This window comes from Hippocampus zosterae, chromosome 18 (genome assembly GCF_025434085.1).
Source record: "Hippocampus zosterae strain Florida chromosome 18, ASM2543408v3, whole genome shotgun sequence".
Lineage (NCBI taxonomy): Eukaryota > Metazoa > Chordata > Actinopteri > Syngnathiformes > Syngnathidae > Hippocampus > Hippocampus zosterae.
The window spans coordinates 11,063,128-11,084,705 of NC_067468.1; the positions used below are offsets into that span (position 1 = coordinate 11,063,128).

At 44.7% G+C, this 21,578-nt stretch overlaps 2 protein-coding genes across 16 annotated transcripts in view; one reads left to right on the forward strand and one right to left on the reverse strand.

The window, feature by feature from the left end:
- The window catches only part of LOC127591331 (mediator of RNA polymerase II transcription subunit 13-like), a 146,659-nt gene that overhangs the window by 104,652 nt on the left and 20,429 nt on the right, over nucleotides 1–21,578 (forward strand). The window contains exons 3-4 of one of the 9 annotated variants that reach the window (XM_052051338.1): nucleotides 15,063–15,147; nucleotides 17,496–17,579. The exons of 7 other annotated variants lie outside the window; for them this stretch is intronic. In XM_052051338.1, the coding sequence (XP_051907298.1) occupies nucleotides 15,063–15,147; nucleotides 17,496–17,579 (169 nt within the window). The remainder of the gene's footprint in view (nucleotides 1–15,062; nucleotides 15,148–17,495; nucleotides 17,580–21,578) is intronic. One more of the 9 variants, XM_052051342.1, reaches the window with a different exon arrangement.
- LOC127591339 (uncharacterized) overlaps nucleotides 1–21,578 on the reverse strand; it is a 279,941-nt gene that overhangs the window by 31,062 nt on the left and 227,301 nt on the right. The gene's annotated exons all lie outside the window — the stretch shown is intronic.

A 21,578-nucleotide genomic window follows, 5' to 3' on the forward strand; every position in this document is an offset into this window, starting at 1 on the left:
CTTTGGAGTTGATTTAGAGGGTGTCAAAGTGAGGACCGGCCAAAATGTCCTCACTTCGTCAAAATGTCCTCACTCCGTTGGTTAAAAACTCACGCCGGTCCTCACAATGTAGTGAGTACAAGAACACACACACACACACACACACGTACGCACGCAATGGCACCTGTCCACCTAATAGCAGTGTCACATCCTCGGATCGGTGATGCAAGAAGTGTTTTGCTTGAAGTGCAGCGCAGCAGCAGTTGTTTAGGGACCCAACGACTGCGCGCAGTTTAAGCTTCCTGCTTAATGGCGGCCCGGACGAATGTTAACGCGTCCAATCTTTACGCACTGCTGAGAGAGCCGCCCCAAAACCGCTTTAAGGGCTGTTGGGAAAATGCTCAATTGGCATTCGGTGTGCGAAAATTAGCAGCTGCTTTCCAGTGTGCGTTGCTGTCCAACTTGTGTTATTAAAAAAAAAAAAAATTAAGAAAACGGATGAAACACCGAAATGCAGTAGTGGAAAGCCGAAAAGTACACATCTTGGTTACTGTACTTCAATATAGTTTAAGTTTTCTGGAATTTGTACTTTTGTTAGCCTAAATATTTGTTCCTGAAACGGTATTACTTTTTTTTTCTACTGGCTCTAATCCTTTCAGTTCATGTTTGCTTTTAGATTTATTTCTGTTTTTATTGTCCAATCAAATTGCAGCCTCTGTGTTGCCGTGCCACACGGCCCTCAGAAGTTGTAGTGCTGACCAAAGCAATTTAAACCATATTGGCGATGTGACGGTTACTTGAACCGGTCAGATTTCAAATTCGTCCGAAAAAGCCAGTGCGCTTGTTGAGATAAAAAAAAACAAATCTGATTATGGGGTATGGGGGTGAAACAAAAGTGTGTTTAGTGTTTTCCGTATTCCAACTTTTTACGGTTGTACTCAGGCGCATTTAAAATTCTCCACGTATTCTTTTTTTCCCTTTTTTATTGCAGTGTGGTTGTTTAATCAGTACCTCTACCCCCCCCCCCCCCCCCCCACACCCCCCACACCCGCACCTCCCTGAATACTTTGGTCACCCCTGGTGCGTTTCCTGACTTGTGGTGTGAGCACGGCAACTTCCTCCCCCTTGCGCAAGTTTCATTTGGAAGCATTTAAGGTTACGGCTGGCCGTCATTTTTAGCCAATATGAATTTGACGGATGGCATTAGAGATGAAAGGTAAAGAGACCCACAGGTCATTTAAAAATAAAGAAGCGGAATAAAAAGAGAGTCTGTGAAAATGAGCTTTTCATGGGGTTGTTTGGAAGGAAAAAAAAAGAACCTGCAATTATTAATCATTGCGTAGAAACATGCTCCTGAGAGGACACGTGTCTGTTTGCCTTACGTTAGGTTGAAAAATATATTTATTGATCAAAAATGCAATAAGGAAGGCTTTCCTTGTCAACTTAGCAGGATTTGGTTGAAAAGGCCTCTGGCAGACAGCTGGCATCTTCAAATAAAATAAGACTCCTTAGTATTGGACTCTGAAGAGAGACGGCATTGACATATATTTTAAGAGAATTCCACCATTTTTGCTCTATTTTGCGTTTGTTGCGTTGTCCCTCTGGTGTGAGAATAGTACATGCCTCCGAGTATTGTTTAATGACCTCTCCATGTGTTGCTCCACCATTTCTGTTCCCCTATGAATGGATTGTTTTCAATGCACAAAATGGAGTCCTCTTTGTTTTATTTTTAGCTTGACATCGAATTTAAACATTAAAAAAAACATGCCAAGAGAACCTTTAAAATAATTGCTTATTTTGAGGGGGGGGGCATTAGATTTTTCAAAATCCTTCATCCCTAGCTCAAAGTGTTTAAAATGTGTGATGAGATCCTACTAATTTGTTGCAAGGAGAAGAAATGATAGAATGGTCTGATTTTGATTAAAAGGAAGAAGGGGACTGGGGGATTGGGGGGGGGGGGAATCTATTCCAGATCCATAACAACTCCTGAGCCGCTTTTCTGTGTCAACAAGTTTTCCTTGGCATGCCTTCTTTCTTGTGACGCCTGCCTTCTCGCAGTCTCCCCCGCCCTCCACTCGCCATCTCTCTCCCTCCTCTTCTCGCTCTTTGTTGTGCTTTATTTTGCTCTCCTCCCTTGTTTTTGGCGCCTCGCTCTGTGATGTTAGCGTGCTCGGCTCCTCGGCAAATAAAAGGTGGGGGTGGGGTTTGTTGGATGAGCGCCAATCAATGCCTGCTCCTCTTTGGTCCTTTGGGATTTGTCTTCGGAACATCTCTTACCGGAGCGCAACTTATACAAGACCAAGTGAATCATTTCCCCTCTATTTTTATTGATGTATTTTTTGTTATGAAGTCAGGAGCTCAAGAGAGACAATGCTCCCTCAAAAGGGAGACCGAAGGAGGTGATAAGACCCTCGTACGACCGGCGAAAGGGAGTGAGAACGGAGATGTTTGACTCGCTTTTTTTTCCCTCCCCCCCTGTTGCTGGTGAAAGAGTGAGTCACTTGTGGAAAGCGCCCCCGAAAAAAGGGAAACATGGGAACCGAGGAGAAAAAGAGGGAGTGGGGCAGGGGGCGGTTCGATGAGGGAGGGGAAGATATACGTGCCGGGGGTGAGATGGAGGAGGAGCGCTGCGCTTTCAAAAAAAAAAAAGAAGAAACGGCTCGTTAAGGAAGTGGGAGGCAACATCTGGGATTTGTCATGAGGCCCTTCGGATAGACGGCGCGCCCCGTCCTTGGCTTCTTTGGGGAAAATTCACACCCAATGTGTGACTCGTCTGTTCATCTCCAAACAGCACACGGACAAATGTTCAGTCACGGCGAGACAAGCAAAGTTTTTTTTTCCTTTCTTTCCTCATCTCATTTTGCGTTGCTGTTGTGTTAATGGTGGGTGGTTAAAAAAAATAATAATAATGAGGGGGGGGGGGGATGACCTCAGTCGTGTTGACTTGTCTGTAAATTTGTCGGGAAGGACTGAGGATCTCTGATTTCCTTCCCTCCTTCTTTTGTATCCACTCCTTTTTGGGCTGCCAGGGTGTGGCCTGTGACCTCCTGACCTTCTACTGTGCACGTGTGTGTGTATGAGAGAGAGAGAGAGAGAGAGAGACGAGATGTAAGGGTGAAGTTTCCCAGCTGCACACAGAAAGGGTGAGGGTAATGGGGAGGGACCATACATTTTCTTCCCCTTCCTTCCTCCCCCCACTTTTTTTAAAGAAAAAAAACACAGCCAGAAAGAATGAGAGCTTTGTGTGTGTGTGTGTGTGTGTGTGTGTGTGCTTTTGCGTCCCAAAAAGGGGGAATAGAGCGACTGTGAGCAATGTGCTTCCAAAAAAAAAAGAGCGACAGGGTGAATATTAAAGAAGTCAACAGATGGAGGGAATCATTTTAGAAGCTATCACAAACGTGAAGGAAATTTTCCAAGGTATCAGAGAAGAAGTGCGACGTTAGAGTTGACAGGCGGGCAGGCAAAAGTGCGATGTCGGCTCGCGGAGATGAGAACAAGAGCTCAACTTTTTTCTTTTTTTTTCAAGTTTAAACCGCAATAACAGTCAGGAAAGCGCAGACCTCTGTCAAAGTTCATCTGTGTATGTGTGGGATTATTATTTTTTTGTTACTGTAAGGTAGTATGACACTATTCATAAAGAATGAGGACTGTACCATTTTTATTGAAATGGTGGGGTGGGAGGGAACGGTTTCAGCTCGATTCTTAAAAGTAAAAAAAAAAAAAAAATTTCGAAAAAAAAATCACAGCACTGAGTTGATTTTTTTTTGTAGTCAATTTAGGTTGCACCTGAGGTTGCGTTAAGCATCCACTAGATGGAGCCGCGCTAAGAGGAATAAAATACAATACCGCTTAATTTATACTGCGCTTTCACAACTGCTGCAGCTGGAACAAAGCACTTTTCATAGCATTTACCAATACCATGTCCTAGTAATCAGAATATTGATCCATGTAGAAGGCGCATCGGATTATAAGGAGCACTGTCGGCTCTTGAGAAAATCGAAGGCTTTGGGGTGCGCCTTATAGTGTGGAAAATACGATAAATCGATTGATTATACCGATTATATTGCAAAAAAGAAATTTCAATTTATTTAAAAATGTTAATCGGTAAATATTGCTCGAGTATTTAATTGATTGTTTTCAGTTTGGTGAGGACTGTAGAGGCAAAAAGAAAATACAACTTGACAAAAAGATTAGCGTCAGCCGCGACATTTTTCCGCAAAAGAAGCACACACGCTGACGATACGGTATTTTTCGGACACACTTGAAATCCCTTAATTTTCTCAAAAGTTCATTTTATAATCAAGGCTCCATTTAAAAGTCAGCAGGCAGACAAAATGAAGATTGGGGCCGATGATAACGGCTGCACCATGGTTGTCATTTCAGTCGGCGAATCAGCTTATTTTCACCCATTAACCGATGCCCAAAGCCGTCGGGGAAAAACACGATCCAATAACACAGGTGACTCACGTTTACGATAAACAAATTCATGCGGCTATATGTGTGTAATGTCGTATATCGAGCTTGCAAAAATGTACTTCGGCTGATTAGTTTTCTGGTCGAATGATAAAAGAGCAGATAGCGTTGGCGGCGGCTGTAAACGATACGCTCACGAGGAATGACCGCGTGTCCAACTGTGCATGCGATTATGGCTGAGACGGGATGATCATAATCATAATAATAATAAGGCGCCCGCTTCCTTCCTGGTGTTTGAGGACTTATATCAGCAGTCTGTGTGGCCTTTCAGCCCACGTCAAGTGACTGCTACGGCTAAATTGATTTTCTCCCTTGGCCTTTTCTTGCTTTTTTTTGTGTTTTAAATCAGCTTTCGAAAGCCGATTTTTTTTTTTTTTTTTTTTTTTTTTTGCTGTAACCGCACAATTGATGCTTCCGCTGCATCCACTAGAGTTGCATGTTTGGACAAATAGCAAAGATTAATTATTGCTGCCATGTTGAACCAGAGCAGCATGGAGGTACAATATGTGCAAGTTGGGAAAACATTTTTCACTTTAGAATTTTTTTTGCTGTTCCACTGCTGTTTTATATGCACAGTAAATACATATACTGTTAAAAAAAAAAAAAAAACATAAGAGATCACATAACAAAAAAAAAGGAGGGAGGGGTATTGCGGTGGTGCGAATGATGATCCGCGATCGAGTGGGCAACGCCGTAATATCTATATGGCTTCTGTTTTGCATCGCCACGTGCTGCCGTTTGCCACGTTTGTCAATAAAGATAGAAGCGGTGGACACTTGTCCACCGATCGGATCTGAGAACTGCGCCATCAGATCAGAAGCGCCTGCGAGGTGGCTGAGGAGCCGGCGCGCAGATTTATCCCATGCTTGAATCGAGTGCATCTTGGCCCTGCCTGGGAAAATGCCAGGAGGGCTCTCCAGCTCCCTCCTGTTCATACTTTCGGGGAGGGGCAGTGGGATGTAGGTGAATGTGGGTGGGGGTGGGGGGCTTCACTGTAAATCTGTGGCCGCCCCTTCTCGCTCCCCCCCTCTAGTGGCAGTTAGGGAGCCCTGTGGACTCCCACTAAGCCTCTCAATAACCGTCTTGCCTCCCTCCTCGAGCCTCATTCACGTCTAATGAGGTGCTCAAGTGTCTGCGGTTTAACATGAGGGTCAAAAGGCTCAGAAATGGGACCTTTTTTCAATAAATATTGATATATATATATATATATATATATATATATTTAAAAAAAAAAATCCTCATCTCACCCCTCGGGTGGTGTCCGTCCCTCATTCAGCTCGGGTCCTCTACCAGAGGCCAGTAAGCTTGAGGGTTCTGCGCAGTATCCTTGCTGTTCCCAGCACTGCACATTTCTGGACTGAGATGTTTGGGGGTCACTGCCCCGAGTGCTCCGACCACCACAGGCACGACTGTCACCTTTACCTTCCAGGCTCTCTCCAGCTCCTCTCTGAGCCCTTGGTATTTCTCGATATATATATCTTTTTAATAAACACCCATTTACATCTTGCACTCCTAAATGCAAACATGATAAATTGTGCTGTGCTATTTGAGAGTCTGTTGACCTCATTGGAGGAGGTCGGAGAAATTGGACGAATATACATGTATATATGTATTTATTTGTTTTTTAATGAGGTCGGAGAAATTAGACGAATATATATATATTTGTTTTTGCTCAAAAACTCTTTTTAGTGCTGCACGGGACCAATGTTAAATATAAGTTGATACAATATTGAAAAAACATTTGTTTGGGGAATTAAATAAAAAAAACGTGCTTCCAAAAAAATACCACGATGGGAACTACATTTATGTTTGCCAAACGTACTAAAACTCACTATAATTATTGCAAAAAAAAGGCTTTGTTGTCATCTTTTTCATTTCATACTTGAGGTTTGGTTTATTTTATTACACGTACACTTCACAAACACTCAAAAAAAACCCAAACAAACTAAAACTAAAACTAAAACTAAACTAAAAACGGAATTTGCATGTAACATTTTCAGAATAAAATAAAAACTAACATATCTGCTGTCAAGATTAATTAAAACTGACTTTAAAAAATCGCCCCCGAGTTGCCGGGCTCGTTCTTCGACCGTGACGTCCAAGTTTACGAACGTCAACACACTTCCTTCAGCTGCACGTTGCGTAACGACAATCAAAGGCTGCATCGCTTTATTTTGGATCCACTCAAAACGTTAGCGTGCCGCTTCCCAATCAACACGCGATGTACAGAGATCGTGCTCAAAAGCCATAAAGGGAGAGATGCCATACGTTCGCTTGCATTTTTCTCACTCACGGAATATTTAACAGTAAACTGTCAATAAAAGTTTTCCCTGCGCGCGCACAGACTTTTTTTTTTTAATTGGCTAAATTCACGCAGAGAGGAAACATCATAAAAGAGAAGCGTAAAACTGACACGATGGCGGCGATACACATTTTTTTTTTTTTTTTTTTTAGTATCTCATCGGTTGGGAAGCGCTCTCAGCAAATTAAGCCAAACAGAGTCGAGCCATTCAGAGGAGCCATAAACTACGCCGCTCGTAAATTGACTGCTACAAAGTTGATTGATGTCTTTATTAAAGCACATCGAAGGAATTCATCAGGTGTTTTATTTTTTTATTTTTTTGGCGTTCACGACAATCAAGTGAAAATCTACCATATAATTGATGGCCACTATAAATGCTTTGTGAACTCCTCCCAAAAATTCATATATATATATATATACTGTGTATATATATATATATACATATATATATATATACATATATATATATATATATATATATATATATATATATATATATATATGTATATGTGATTTTTTTTTATGTATGTATGTATGTATGTTTTCAAAAATGTAATGTACTTGCTGTTAAAAAAAAAAATCACAGTGTTCAGCAGCAAGAGTTTATTTGGGCGAAATCTGAGAGGAGATCCCAGACGACGTGCGAAAAAACAGCTCAGACACCACGTCCCGTTCATTTATTCATTACTGGCGACTTAGGGGAGAACACTTGGCACTTTGCATCCATCCACTCCACATCCCCGACATCAAAACGGATCGCTTTGTGTGTGTGTGTGTGTGTGTGAAGAGCCCCAGTAAGTGACTGTCAAATTAGAAGGGAGTGACTGGGGAAAGTCGTTGTTAGCGTTGGTGCGATGCCAACACACAAACGCATCAAAATGGAGTGGCTCCGCATTTCGCGCCATCTTTCCCCCGCCGCTCCTCTCTCTCCAGTCGTTTCAATTGCGCCCGCCGACTCCGCATTAATACAGTCGAGTCGCCGGCGAATTATACATTTACGCCGTCAACATGCTGTCACACGATCTCGCACGCGCTCGCCGCGACTGTGATGCTTAATCAATTAAACAGTTTATCGCGTGCAGTCTGTCCTCTGGCTCCGCCGAGATGATTATCTGTGCAGTTATTTTGTTTTAATCTGTAAAAAAAAAGAAAAAAAACAACATCCTGTGTTTGATTTGAGCATGAGACTAAGTGAATATTTGAGCTGTGCCAGCGGGGGGTTTTATGTTTGTATTTTATGTTGTTTTCAATTATTCATTTTCCCTCTCAGTGTGCCCATGACAATTGCTTCTCCTCGATTACGTCATGAAATGGAGACCAAAACGTATTTCTGCCTCTGTGTCACCTCGCCCGTTCGGTCTTAATGACCTCATTATTATTCGTATTATTGTTCAGAACTAGAGCCCGAGCCGAGTTGGCTTTAGGGATTTATTTAGATTGTTTGGGGGGGGGGGAATGGCCCGGTAGTCCAGTGGTTAGCACGTCGGCTTCACAGTGCAGAGGTACCGGGTTCGATTCCATCTCCGGCCTCCCTGTGTGGAGTTTGCATGTTCTCCCCGGGCCTGCGTGGGTTTTCTCCGGGTGCTCCGGTTTCCTCCCACATTCCAAAAACATGCGTGGCAGGCTGATTGAACACTCTAAATTGTCCCTAGGTGTGAGTGTGAGCGTGGATGGTTGTTCGTCTATGTGTGCCCTGCAATTGGCTGGCAACCGATTCAGGGTGTCCCCCGCCTACTGCCCGGAGACGGCTGAGATGGGCTCCAGCACCCCCCGCGACCCTAGTGAGGATCAAGCGGTACGGAAGATGAATGGATGAATGAATGATTCCAGTTTGTTGTCCACCTACAGCATATTTTCATAGACTGTGTTGGCCGGACATTACGCTCGTTTGACCTGTTCCATCCATTTTCATAATCGGCTTATCCTCACACGGGTCACGGGCGTGCTGGAGCCAATCCCAGCTGTCTTCGGACAATTAGCAGGGACACCCTGAACTGGATGCCAGCCAATCGCGAACAACCATTCGCGCTCACACTCACACCTTGGGATAATTTGGAGTGTTCAATCAGCCTGCCATGCATGTTTTTGAATTAAGGGAGGAAACCAGAGTACCCGGAGAAAACCCACGCAGGCCCGGGGAGAACATGCAAACTCCACACACGAAGGCCTCCGTGCTGCCCTTCGCGCTTTTGTTCCACTTGCAAAAAATCCAGTGAAGCACAACCTCTGCTCAGATAGTTCCTGCGAGTCTTCTGTTTTTTTTTTCTCCTGCACCCCAAGTCAAATTCCCCCGTTGTCAAAGCCAAGAGAGGAAAGCAAAGTGCAGAGAAGTAACGAAGGGGAAGTTGTTTGAGTCGAGGGAGAAAAAGAGAGAGAGCTGCTCAGCCGCCCGCTTTTTCCCCCCTCCACTTTGACCTCCACGTTGCAGAGGTGGAGCTCTGCTGACTGCAACTTGACTCTGCCGCTTCAATTCTCACTCTCGCCAAAACAAGACGACTAGGAACCTTTTGATCCTAACTGGTATCCCCCCCCCCCCCCCCCCACCCGCCGTTTGTTTTTAACACACATGCCATCGTGCGTGTGTTTGCCCTACTGCTATACATTCGAAACCTCTCCAAATGCAGACACAACCTTGGTGCCTTTTTTTTTTTTTTTTGCCTGACTCACCCTCAGAACTATGCAAGCAACTCCAGCTCAATCGCCTAATTGATTCCAGACTTCCCCCACAAGCCTTCACTATCCATTCGTGTCCTCCTGGACTCTCTGGGACTCAGTGCCGAATTCATGTTTCCATTACATGGTGTCGACTGACTTTATGGAAACATGCTTGTCCGTGTACAGAGTGTGTGCGTGCATTTTTTTTTCCTCCACAACATCAATGTGGTCTTTCAGGTAAAAAATAAAGCTCTTTATTCAGTTGCCTTGTTTTGGGGATAACTTTATTTGTAATTTTGTCCAAATAAGCTTCAGTGCTGAATTGCCAGAGTACATTTTTTTTAACTTGCTACCACAATATTAATAAAATAATACCCACATGCTCTCCAAACGAATGGTTGTAGCAAAACTGGATACCGGATGCCCCCCCCCCCCCCCCCCACACTCAGGTTTCCGCTGTGTTGCTAAGTTGGCTTTATGGTACCTCCCCAGTTGCCATGGTCCTAAAAACACAATATATTTGCACGAGACAGAATTCCTTCCACCAAATATAACTCCACACACCTCCTATTTTATTATACAGCAAATGGAGCCTTTTGATTCTCTATTCAGAATCAGAATCATCTTTATTGGCCAAGTAGAGCACACAAGGAATTTGTCTCCGGTATAACACACTGCATTAGTATCATCATAAACAAGGACGTGACAAATTCATTTCTCATGAGAACACGAAAGGAATACTTGGAAGTTATTACACCTGTTGTGGAAAAAGTGGCTTTGAAAAACAGGTTGCCAACATCTCAATAGGTCGTAAAGTACTTCATGAGGTTGAAACAAGGTGTAATTTTTTTAACACCTTGTACAACTGCTGATGCGTTCAGAGGCTTGGTAGCTGCATCACTGGACTGAGCAAACAGCGCTTACTGAAATGAGAAAGGTTTATGAAAGGTGTGCTGATACACATTTATTACACTGTTATTACACACAAGGTTCAGCGAGAGTCCTACCTCCATATCAAATTGTGTGTGTGTGTGCATGCATGCAGCTGAGTGTAAATGCACATACAGCCCGCGAACAATATTTACGCACTGCTGGATAAATTCAACCTCATTAGTGTGTTGCTACATGCTATTGACCTTACCTGGCCTTGTCATAATCATCACACTTGATGCTTATGTGAGCAAAATTGGAAAACACCTGGAGTCAGACAGAGGTGGGGGCACCAACTGCACTTGTGTAGGCTGCAGTAAATCTAAACCTGGCTCCACATGACTGCAGAGACGGGCCTAGTTTGGGGCAACAGGTCGGTTCTTGAGCTGTGGTTAGTTTTGATCAGAGGAAAATGAACCAATGAGAGAGTTGTAGAAAGGGAAGGAACTGTTCAGGGAGAGGTCGCCGCACATTATCGGCCTTTGGAGATCGATGGCAGCTTTATCGTGTAATAAACAGCTGCAATTCGCTCACTATTTGGCAAGTTTAATAGTGACACACTAATGTATACAATCTGTCGCCCGACCAAGTGTTGGAAGGGAGCCTGGTCGTCGAGCATAAACAAAATAACTGATTCATGAAAAATGAGTTTCATCGTCTAACTTATATCGATGGCAGGTAGCGGCTCACTATTTGGCACCTGCTGCTGCCCTGACACAAAGTGACCACCCAGACAAGCAGAAGCTTCTTGAGGCTAGATCTGTCACGCAGACTTGCAGATTGTAGAACGCCACACGCCTCTTGAAGGCACATGCATATACGGTCACACATTACAGTACGTACAGTATTTTTTCGACATTTTATGCTTTTTCAAAATGTTTTTGAGTGCGTCACTGAGTTTTTAGCGAAGCTTCAGATACTGCTAAACGGCGGTTTACTGTGGCCTTTTCGTCAAGTCGTTCCCATTTTAAATACCGTTTTTTTATTGTTGTTGTTTTTTTTTTTCTGACTTTTTTTTTCTCCGCAATGCCTCCCCCTTGTTTTCTGTGATCATAAGGAAAAAGCCCAAATGACTTTAATCTAATTGAGAGAGTGCGGCTGATAACATGCGGCCCATTTACATTCTCCGGGGCGTTCTGCAGTTGGCTGGAGCCGCGTCTGTGATGAATGACGGATCATGATGCATTAAAGCCCTATTGCACTCAGCTGCACATTTGAGTCTCTGCAGCACGCTTTTCCCTCGGGCCATCTGTTTTCCTCCCCTGATTAACAGGCAGTAAATCTGAAAATGTGGCGCTCAGCGACGCGCTGTTGCTACAGTGACAGTGGCGCCGTGTTTTCCTCCAGCCTACTTACACAATTTCTCCAACTGTTTTGTTTGACACCGAATGTTGATTTTGACTGGGTTTTCTTCCGCGACTGGAGCTTGTGTTGATGCGTTGCCAACTCTAATGGGGATTGCATATTTGTGTGTTCTAAATGTGTTCCATTACTACTGTTCATAAAAAAAATGGTTTTACTGCTGCTGTTCTCGGAAAGAAGCAGAGAGAATCCCATCCCATGATGCATCACTGCACCGATACTTACTAGACAGCAGTTACTACTTTCCTATTAGCCCGAGTGCTGGCGCCATCTAGAGTGTTACGGAAAGAGCACAAAATTATGAAAAATGATTTTCACTACAAATAGATGGAATGCGCCAGATACTGCTACCCTAATGCTAATGCTAATTAGCATCCAAGTTTCAGTGCTGCACCGTCAGCAGTGGTTGGAACGCAAATGTTGAAGCAACATGTAGCTGGATGATGTAACGATATTCACACTCATATATTCTTTATCTGTACATTGAACGTCGAAGAATAGTGCCGTACTGATGAGTTCAAAGTGTAGTTGACATGTTAATCTGAATCCCACTTGCGTTCAAGGCAGGACAGGGCCCCCGCCTCAATATGAACGGCCGCTGCAAAGAGAGTTTGTTTTATACTCACGGCTCAATGAACAGTATATACCCGTCTGGCTTATATTGCCCCCAAGGGGTCCAATTGATGTAGTGTGATAAATATATATCACATATGTATTTGTTTGAATTATATTTAAATTTAATATTTATATAATTACTGGGTATTTTTTTAATTTGCAGAAAAGTGCTACATTTTTTTTTTTTGGTATGGTTTGAACGGATTAATGGCATTTGCATTCATTTCAATGGGAAAAGACGATTTGAAGCAGCACCGAGTTTAAGACTATTCAAGAAAAACAAGCGGAGTGGAACATTAAAGTAGAACTAATGACAACTTGCATTGCAATTTTTTCAACTCGTAGAAAAAGAACAGTGTTAATTCGGCATTCACTTTTGTTGCCTTTTGGTCGAGACTTGTAGCAAGGTGCGAGAAGACGAGATTCAATCTAAAAAATAAATTTAAAATGCCATCCTGTGGGTCGGGTCCAGCAGTGGTGGGCTGCAAAGTTGGTCTTTTCAAGAGGTGTACAGAAAAAGAAGAGATATCAGGAGAGCGGTGAGAGCTAATGAGCTGGATTTTGCCAGAGACTTGGCATTCTGCTCATCTTGCTGCTGTGTTAGATAGAGCGAGCTGGCTCCAGCGAGCTTCCTGTCTGCGCCCTCAAGCAGGAGTAAATGAGGGCTGGGTGTCGGGGAGGAGGATGGGGCGGGGGGGGGTGGCTGAAGAGGGAGGAGGAGGCGGATAGGGTGTTGGAAGCAAAAGAACAGAGGAAGAAGGAGGAGGAGAAGCAGAAGGAGGGCACGCTGTTGAAATTGAATGCCAGGACGCCATGTTCTCGCGCCTGCGTTTCCATGGTGACATGGTAATTCTGGCGAGTAAGGAAATTTCATTCACCCCCGTTAAGAGGCAGACGGGGGGGGGGGGGGAATAGATGAAAATATTAACTGAGCACAAGGATGGGAAGACACATGACATAAATCTGAAATGGAGAATGAACCCCCCCCCCCCCCTCCCATGTGGTCTTTGCATTCCTCTTCTCTATGATGATGCTGGGGTTTGTTTGACCCCCCCAACGCAAACACAACACCCACTCGGCACACGCTCACTCCATCAGCCCTGCAGGTACTGTATATGGCACAGAAAAAAGGCAAGCACTGTTTTCTGGCTGCTCTGTGGTATACAGTATGTAGTTGTGTGTGTGGTTATTTGGGAGCATGTGCTGCAGCACAGCTAGAAACACACACACACACACACACACACACATTTTCATCAAGGGAAATTTGATGCAGAATCACCAGCTATTAGTGAAAATTTGCAAGATGTAATTTTATGTCGTTTGTCATTTTTGTAATATGCAGTTCAACCTGTATGCTGGCAGCGTCTGATAGAATTACTCAATGTAATACTTGAAGCTGTTTACTGCCAAAATAAACACAAAAGAGAGAATTATTGGACGTGTTGAGTATTTCAAACAACTCCACGGCTTAGCCTTTAGTCCGCTTACTTAAGGCTAATGTTAGCATTAGCAATGATTAGGAGCTATGAGGCTGTGTTATAGTACTTTACGCAATGGATATTTCAGCACCAATATACAGTATAGTACATACAATATACTCAAAACGGTACTCGCAGTAATATACTGTATTATTTATCCTCTGTGAAGAATGACTAATTGACTCTCACACGAGTTCGAGACGGCGGCCCGGTAGTCCAGTGGTTAGCACGTCGGCTTCACAGTGGGTTCGATTCCAGCTCCGGTCTCCCTGTGTGGAGTTTGCATGTTCTCCCCGGGCCTGCGTGGGTTTTCTCCGGGTGCTCCGGTTTCCTCCCACATTCCAAAAATATGCATGGCAGGCTGATTGAACACTCTAGATTGTCCCTAGGTGTGAGTGTGAGCGTGGATGGTTGTTCGTCTCTGTGTGCCCTGCGATTGGCTGGCAACCGATTCAGGGTGTCCCCCGCCTACTGCCCGGAGACGGCTGGGATGGGCTCCAGCACCCCCCGCGACCCTAGTGAGGATCAAGCGGTACGGAAGATGAATGAATGAATGAGTTCGAGACAGGACACGCCCCGCAGCAGTGTAATGGAGTAGCTGCCGCAACCAGGCAGGAAAGGATTTTTTTGGGAGTGAAAAAAGTTTAATTGTGGGAAAACTGTTTTTTTTTTTTTTTTTAGAATATGTTGAAGTTGAAATAGTGAGAGTACAACCCCCTAAAATTTTTGACCCCACTGTTGTGTATGAGCTACCTTTTGTTATTGTTGTTTGTATCCTTTTTTTGTTTTTTGTTTTGTTTTTGCCCGGTGGGGGTTTAAGCAAAAAAAGGGACCGGCTTTCAACTGGACATACATGTGCAAGAACCTGAGCGAGCGAGTGGCGCGAGTGCCTCCGCGAACGCACGCTTGCTCTTGGGCTAAGCGAGTCTGACAACTGCCCTGGGCTTGACTGGCCTGTCGCTGCAGCCAACCTGACACTTGCCCCCCCCCAGCACACCACGCGGTGACATTGCAACACACAGTCTCATCCCTGAGCGTGATTCCCGATATGTTGCGCAGGTTTTTCCTCCTCAGCACAATGCAGCATGTGGTGACGGAGCGCACCATCAATAAGCGCGTGTTGTTTATAATCCTCAAGCTGGCGTGTGCAGATGCTTCTCAGTCTCTGAAAACATCATTACTGTTGCCACCGAGAGGGATTATAAAGCGGCGGTTGGTAATAAGGCCGTATATTGAGATTTTATAATTTGATGCTTTTTTACTTTCAGTGGCCGAGGAGGGGCTCTGGGAGTGCGGACTTTCCTACGAGTGCAGGACCCTGCTGTTCAAGGCCGTGCACAACCTGCTGGAAAGGTAATGAGAAAGTGAATGACTAAAACGTGCAACATGTCTGGGAAGATGGTTTTATTCTTAATCATGCAAAAAAAAAACAACAACAACAACCAATAATAATGGAAATGAGATGAGCCCCGTATATCGTGCTGATACAGTCCAGACCAACCCACAGTTACTGAAAATCTGCGGTATCGAAATTTTACACATTGAGAATGAGAATTTAACAAGGTAGCAAAATGTTCAACCAAAGCTTTTGACTTTGTCCAACAAAAAGTCTGATAGCTTAATGCTAACTTCATGTGAAATGCCATATAGATGCGAATTAGCATTGATGTCATGGTGATTGTAAAACCTTCAAACAATCGGGACGTTGGCATTTGTTTGAACTCAAAAACACTTTTTGTCGATGTTGAAAATTGCTGGGTCGGTTACCCAACTCAGAAAAAAAAATATCCTTCAATAATCGAATGCGCGGGTGCTGAGCCGCGAGGATGCCGGAGTACACTGTATTGTCTCAGACCCATGCTGATGTGTTTATTTTTATTTTTTTACTTTTCATCCCTAAAACCTACTTTTGAAGATATTTAATTTTTATTGGACTATGACGACAACATTTGTCTCGTGAGTACCTTTTGAAATATTCATCTTCCGTACCGCTTGATCCTCACTAGGGTCGCGGGGGGTGCTGGAGCCCATCCCAGCTGTCTTCGGGCAGTAGGCGGGGGACACCCTGAATCGGTCGCCAGCCAATCGTAGGGAACACAGAAACGAACAACCATTCGCACTCACACTCACACCTAGGGACAATTTAGAGTGTTCAATCAGCCTGCCACGCATGTTTTTGGAATGTGGGAGGAAACCGGAGCACCCGGAGAAAACCCACGCAGGCCCGGGGAGAACATGCAAACTCCACACAGGGAGGCCGGAGCTGGAATCGAAGCCGGTACCTCTGCACTGTGAAGCCCACGTGCTAACCACTGGACTACCGGATCCGGGCGCACCCCAGCCCAGTGTCGAACGGCGTTCCGCGCGGCCGGAGCCGCTAACCTTGACCAATCGGGGGGCGGCGGCGCTACGGTGCTACCTTTTGAAATAATACAACCTAAATACATGGCCATCAGTCTCGTAGGTCAATGTTAAAAGATATTTCAAGTGTGTCCCCAAACAAAAAGTGTTCAAAGAAAACATTAAAAAGTCACCGTTAGACAACTCCACTTGCCTTCTGGCATCCTCACCTCACTGAAATTAATAATCTGAGCATTGAATCATTTGCCCAAGTACCCAAAGCTCTCCTTTCTGAGCCAGAGCCATCTGTTAAATGAAGCAGCACATATTTGCTCTCTATTAAGTGAAGCATCAGCGATCATCATAGGGGGGGGGGGGGGCAGGCGGAATTAACCTTCCTATTACCTTGAAGCTAACTTCTTTTATTGCTAGCCGTTTCGGCGCGAGCGGGAATCGCCTTCTCCTCCGCCACGAAATCAACTTTTGTCGCCGGGCGCCGATTTTAATTTTCGGCTCCGCTCGAATGAGCGTAAATTTGAGTCGAGTGGGTCTTAAACAAACAATCACAAGCGGAGCGATTAGGAACAATTTAATAACGTGCGCAAATCGCAACCGAGAGGCCATCAGGGCCATTAGAAAAGGCGGAGTTGTAATTGTTTGGCTAAATTAGCGAGCTGACGGCGTGAGGTTGTGGTTGTTGATATTCAAACACGGTACACGCATACTGACAATCGGACAGAATTTGAGCAAAGGCCCGATTATCAGATGTTTCCGGAAAGATTATCCTGTGGTGCGGGCTGCTTCGAAAACATTCATTCATTCATCTTTCGAACCGCTTGATCCTCACTAGGGTCGCGGGGGGTGCTGGAGCCTATCCCAGCTGTCTCCGGGCAGTAGGCGGGGGACACCCTGAATCGGTTGCCAGCCAATCGCAGGGCACACACAAACGAACAACCATCCGCACTCACACTCACACCTAGGGACAATTTTAGAGTGTTCAATCAGCCTGCCACGCATGTTTTTGGAATGTGGGAGGAAACCGGAGCACCCGGAGAAAACCCACGCAGGCCCGGGGAGAACATGCAAACTCCACACAGGGAGGCCGCAGCTGGAATTGAACCCGGTACCTCTGCACTGTGAAGCCCACGTGCTAACCACTGGACTACCGGGCCACCCCTTGGAAAACAATCAACTGTAAATAACAGGATCGCTGATAATCGGGATTTATTTCAAAATTTTCTCCCCTTGGCATCCTTGAGTCCCTCTTAGAAGGTGCGATACAAAGCGAGTCATACCACCAAGGATGATTCTAATTATTCCATTGACGTCTTCCATTCTGTCTGTTCTTCTCACCGCTGCAGATGTCTCATGGACAAAGGCTTTGTGCGAGTCGGCAAGTGGTTCTTCAAGCCGCACCAACTGCAGGAAAAGTCTCTGGGCAGCAGGTGAGTGGCATTCACTCGACAGCGTGTTTCACCAGCTCGCGATTGCGGAACACAGTCAAACGGCGTCTTGTCACAGCTCGCGGGAAGTTCCTTCATGTGCTTCGTCCTGTCCGCTCGTCCTCGGGGCAACGGCAACTTGCCCCTGCCGGTGGGAGGCCATTCCAAGGTAGAGAGGCGTTCATTTTTTGGCCGGAGTGGAATGCGCGAATGTGCGCGCGAGTGAGTGCGAGTGTTGCGGGGCTCTGGTGACTGTTGTCTTGGCCCGCCTCTCACAGTTTACCGCAATTGGGCAAGGTTTTGCTTCTCTCACCCTTGGCAAGCCCAAGTGAAAGCCTGCATGGATGTCAGATTTATGAGCAAAGCTAAAATAGGGAGGAGTGACAGTTGAGTTTAGTCTGTTTGTGATACAGTATATTGTTAGTTTAACTCTGTAAAATCTTCGACTTACACAGAATGCACTTAATTAACAATCTAGAATGTATCCTGAGCAGGAGAATATTAATTTAAAAATTAATTTAAAACAAAAATAAATCAATAAATACATTTAATAAATGTGTTTATTATGTATTATTTATTATAATGAATAAATAAATAAATAAATAAATACAGTTAATAAATAAAAATAATAAATTTAAAAAAATATATGGCGTGTTTTTTTCCCCCCTATCCCTACCTACAAATAAAGGATATCTTAAATGTTAATTATATATATATATTTTTTTTTATTTAAAAAAATATATATAATTAAAAAAAAATATGTATGGCACATAGGCACATCACTAACACAATCGTGACATATGCCTCAGTATGACCACAGTCAGTTTCATTGGGGACCCTCCGTGTCGTAGGTGTTCTAATCGTTTTGTAAATTTTTTTTTTTTATATCAAAAGTATCACTGGGCAGGTCTGAATATCCAATGTACTGAATGTATGATGCTTGAAAGCAGTGTACACTGTAAATCTCCGTACGGCTACAGTATGTTGTCATGTGCCTCTACCACCCCCCCCCCCCCCCCCCGAAACAAACAAACCCCCTCCCGTCCTCGCCTCAACGCCGAGCCACTGCTGCCTCTTTGAATTATTGAGCATCCTACAAAGAGGGATAAGGCGGAATATCACCGTCGCTTTCACTGTCCCAAATCAAACAGGGCGGGGGGGGGGGGCTTTGTGAGTGACACTGCTTGTGAACGCCGTTCTGCTTGCTCGCAGTTCTCATGCGTGTACATCATTCCATCCCTCTTTTCCACAATAGCGTTGCAGCAGCCTGAGGAATCCTCCCCCCTGCCTCCCCTTGCGCCCCCCCCCCACACCTCCTCACGCCACGAGGGAGCATTGCTCAGTTGATGTCATGTGACCTCCCGCCTCAGCTTTAACCAGCTCCTTTGTCTCCTCTGCACCTCCACTTTGTCCGTGCCTTTTATCGCCAACAGAGGGCGTCTAAAACAGCGCGCGCCATCATCATCATCATCATCATCATCATCATCACCATCGCCCCCCCCCCCCCCTTTTCCGCCTTTGTCAAGCTTCCCCGGTGTTTATCTCACGCGTGTCCCTGGGGCCATAGTAGCGGAGAAGAGCGGCGCATCCAGGAGAGGATTCCGAAACCTCCTCCCTCCACTCTCTTTGTGTCGGAATGAGGAGGAAGCGCTCTGGGTTGGGAGCGAATTGCATCAGACGCTGAAAAGGGGTGTGGGGTGGTGGTGGCGGTGGGGGGTTACTGGGAGGAAGAGGGATGAGAAGGGGGTGGGGGCTGGAATGATGGTCATAAATTAATCATTACTACAGACGGCTGAATTGATGCATTACAGTCTGTCCTTCTCATTAGTTCAGTCAGTTGTATGCATGCCAATTACAATGCTAAATACATATATAGGGGGCTCTCGTTTGAATCCATGACCAAGGAAAGCACAGCATATTATATTCTGATTTCAAATCAGAAAAAAAAAAATCATGCTGTGACCGACTATGCCGAAGAAAAGTTGTATTATCTCCTTAACAATACTTCATCGTAAATACACGGCGCACAGATGCTCTGCTCTCCTCGGGTGACATTGAGCTATTAGCCGTCGTCTTGGCAACAGACACTCGATGCCCGGCCATATCCCAAGGTCATATATGGAAGCAGAAGGGAAACATTTAAGATTATATTTATTTGTTGATATTTGACAAGTGAGTCCTTTTTTTTTTGGTACAAGTGGGAGTATTTATCAAGTTTTTGGGGAAGTCGTCTGTAGTCCAGAAGGAACTAGTCAGGCACGAAGATATGTTTGCGTTAATTTACGCCTATTACATTGTCTATTTAAAAAATTCCTCAAAGTAGTGGATTTGGAGATGCGAGGATTCCACCTGACGATTATGATATATCGTACGCTGACAAGTGTCATTAAGTCCTAAAAGATGTCCAGACATTAGGACAATCCTTGCTAATGGTAAACAGCGAGCAATTAATTGGACTATAAATGCGGTTTCTCATGCAAATGTGCATGCATCCATCAGGAGAGATGTACGCGCACTGACAGAATTTGCAATTAAAGTTGGCGTTGAGAGCCCATCGTTTTGCGTCGCGGCCAATTTATTTGGAAGCGATCTCGTTAAATACGCCGCTTTATCGACGCACTACAAACATGTTGTACTACACGTGTACTGGGACCTTTCCCCGGAGAGGTAGAACACAAACGACGACATTTTCCGCAGATGTTTGCTATCATTCTTACATGAGTAAGTGAAACCCCAGTGAGAGGCTGAAATAAAATCAAGGATCAATGGAGGCGATGGCGACACATCAGAGTCACATTAGATTTTCTTTTTAATTAGCATTTAGGAGAGAAAAGTATTTTTATTTTATTTTTCGGGGGGGAAAAGGTTTTTTGCTGTTTTTAACCACAGTGGCAACCCACTCTTGGCGCCAGTTTGTGTTGCCTGGCATCTTATCACAACTACTATGAGCTGTAAGATTCCCCCCCCCCCCCCCCCCTTTGCGTTGACATTCCAGCGCAAACTTGAGATGGTGCAAGTGAACCCCAGTCAACTCAATTCACAATAAGCAACCGAAACGGATCCCAAAAGGGGCTTCAAGCTATTTCACGCCACTCTCGCTCGAAGTAAACCGTCACGCGTACCCATGAAGCGTAGCGAATGGCGCTTTGTGTATTTAAAACGAAACAGCTCCGCGTTATGAAACGGCCGCTTACCTTAACACGACGAACGGTGCAAAATGCCATCGCAACCGTTAGCATCGATCGTCGCGCTTTTCCAAGCAAGGGATATTTGACAACAAAAACCACACAGAGCTGAGAAATAATAATACTCTGAGGCATATATTCTTTATCTTCTTCGGAAAATGAATACAATTCAAATCATAGCAAATGTTCACCCAACCGTCAAATTACGAAATATACGACATAATCTGCGGAATAGCCACGTATTCGATAGAGACAACAAATGCTTCAAGCTCCCATTTGATTCATACTCTCAGATGATTTACGTAGTATTGAGCTCGCCTCTCATCGTTTGCAATGAAGGAGCGGGCGGTTTTGACGACGACTCGGTGTGGTTTCACACCGCTGCATCGACAGTCATCACCGTAATGTTCGATAACAGCATCTCAAAAAACAAAAACGAAACACTGTTGCGTTGAGGGTGGAGATCCCTGCCTGCCGCTTGCTCGAATCCATTCAGCGTAAAAGGTTGCGAAAACTTCACTTTCACTGATATGTGTGCGGCAGTTGCAGCAAAATGTGCGCGCGCGCGTGTGTGTGTGTTGCTGAATTATTCACTCACAGCACTTTCTCTCAGGCTGGCTTTGCTCTCACTCTATATTTCAAACTGTATGTTTTTTTTTTTTTTTGCCTATGCCTGCCTCGGAGCTTTATGCTTCATCCTGTGCATTTGCTTTTCAACAACCAGAGGTTGTTTTCTCTCTCTCTTTCTCTCTCGCTGTAACTCTCTGTAACGATCACTCTTCATTTGAGTACCATCCGCACATCATGTTTACTACTA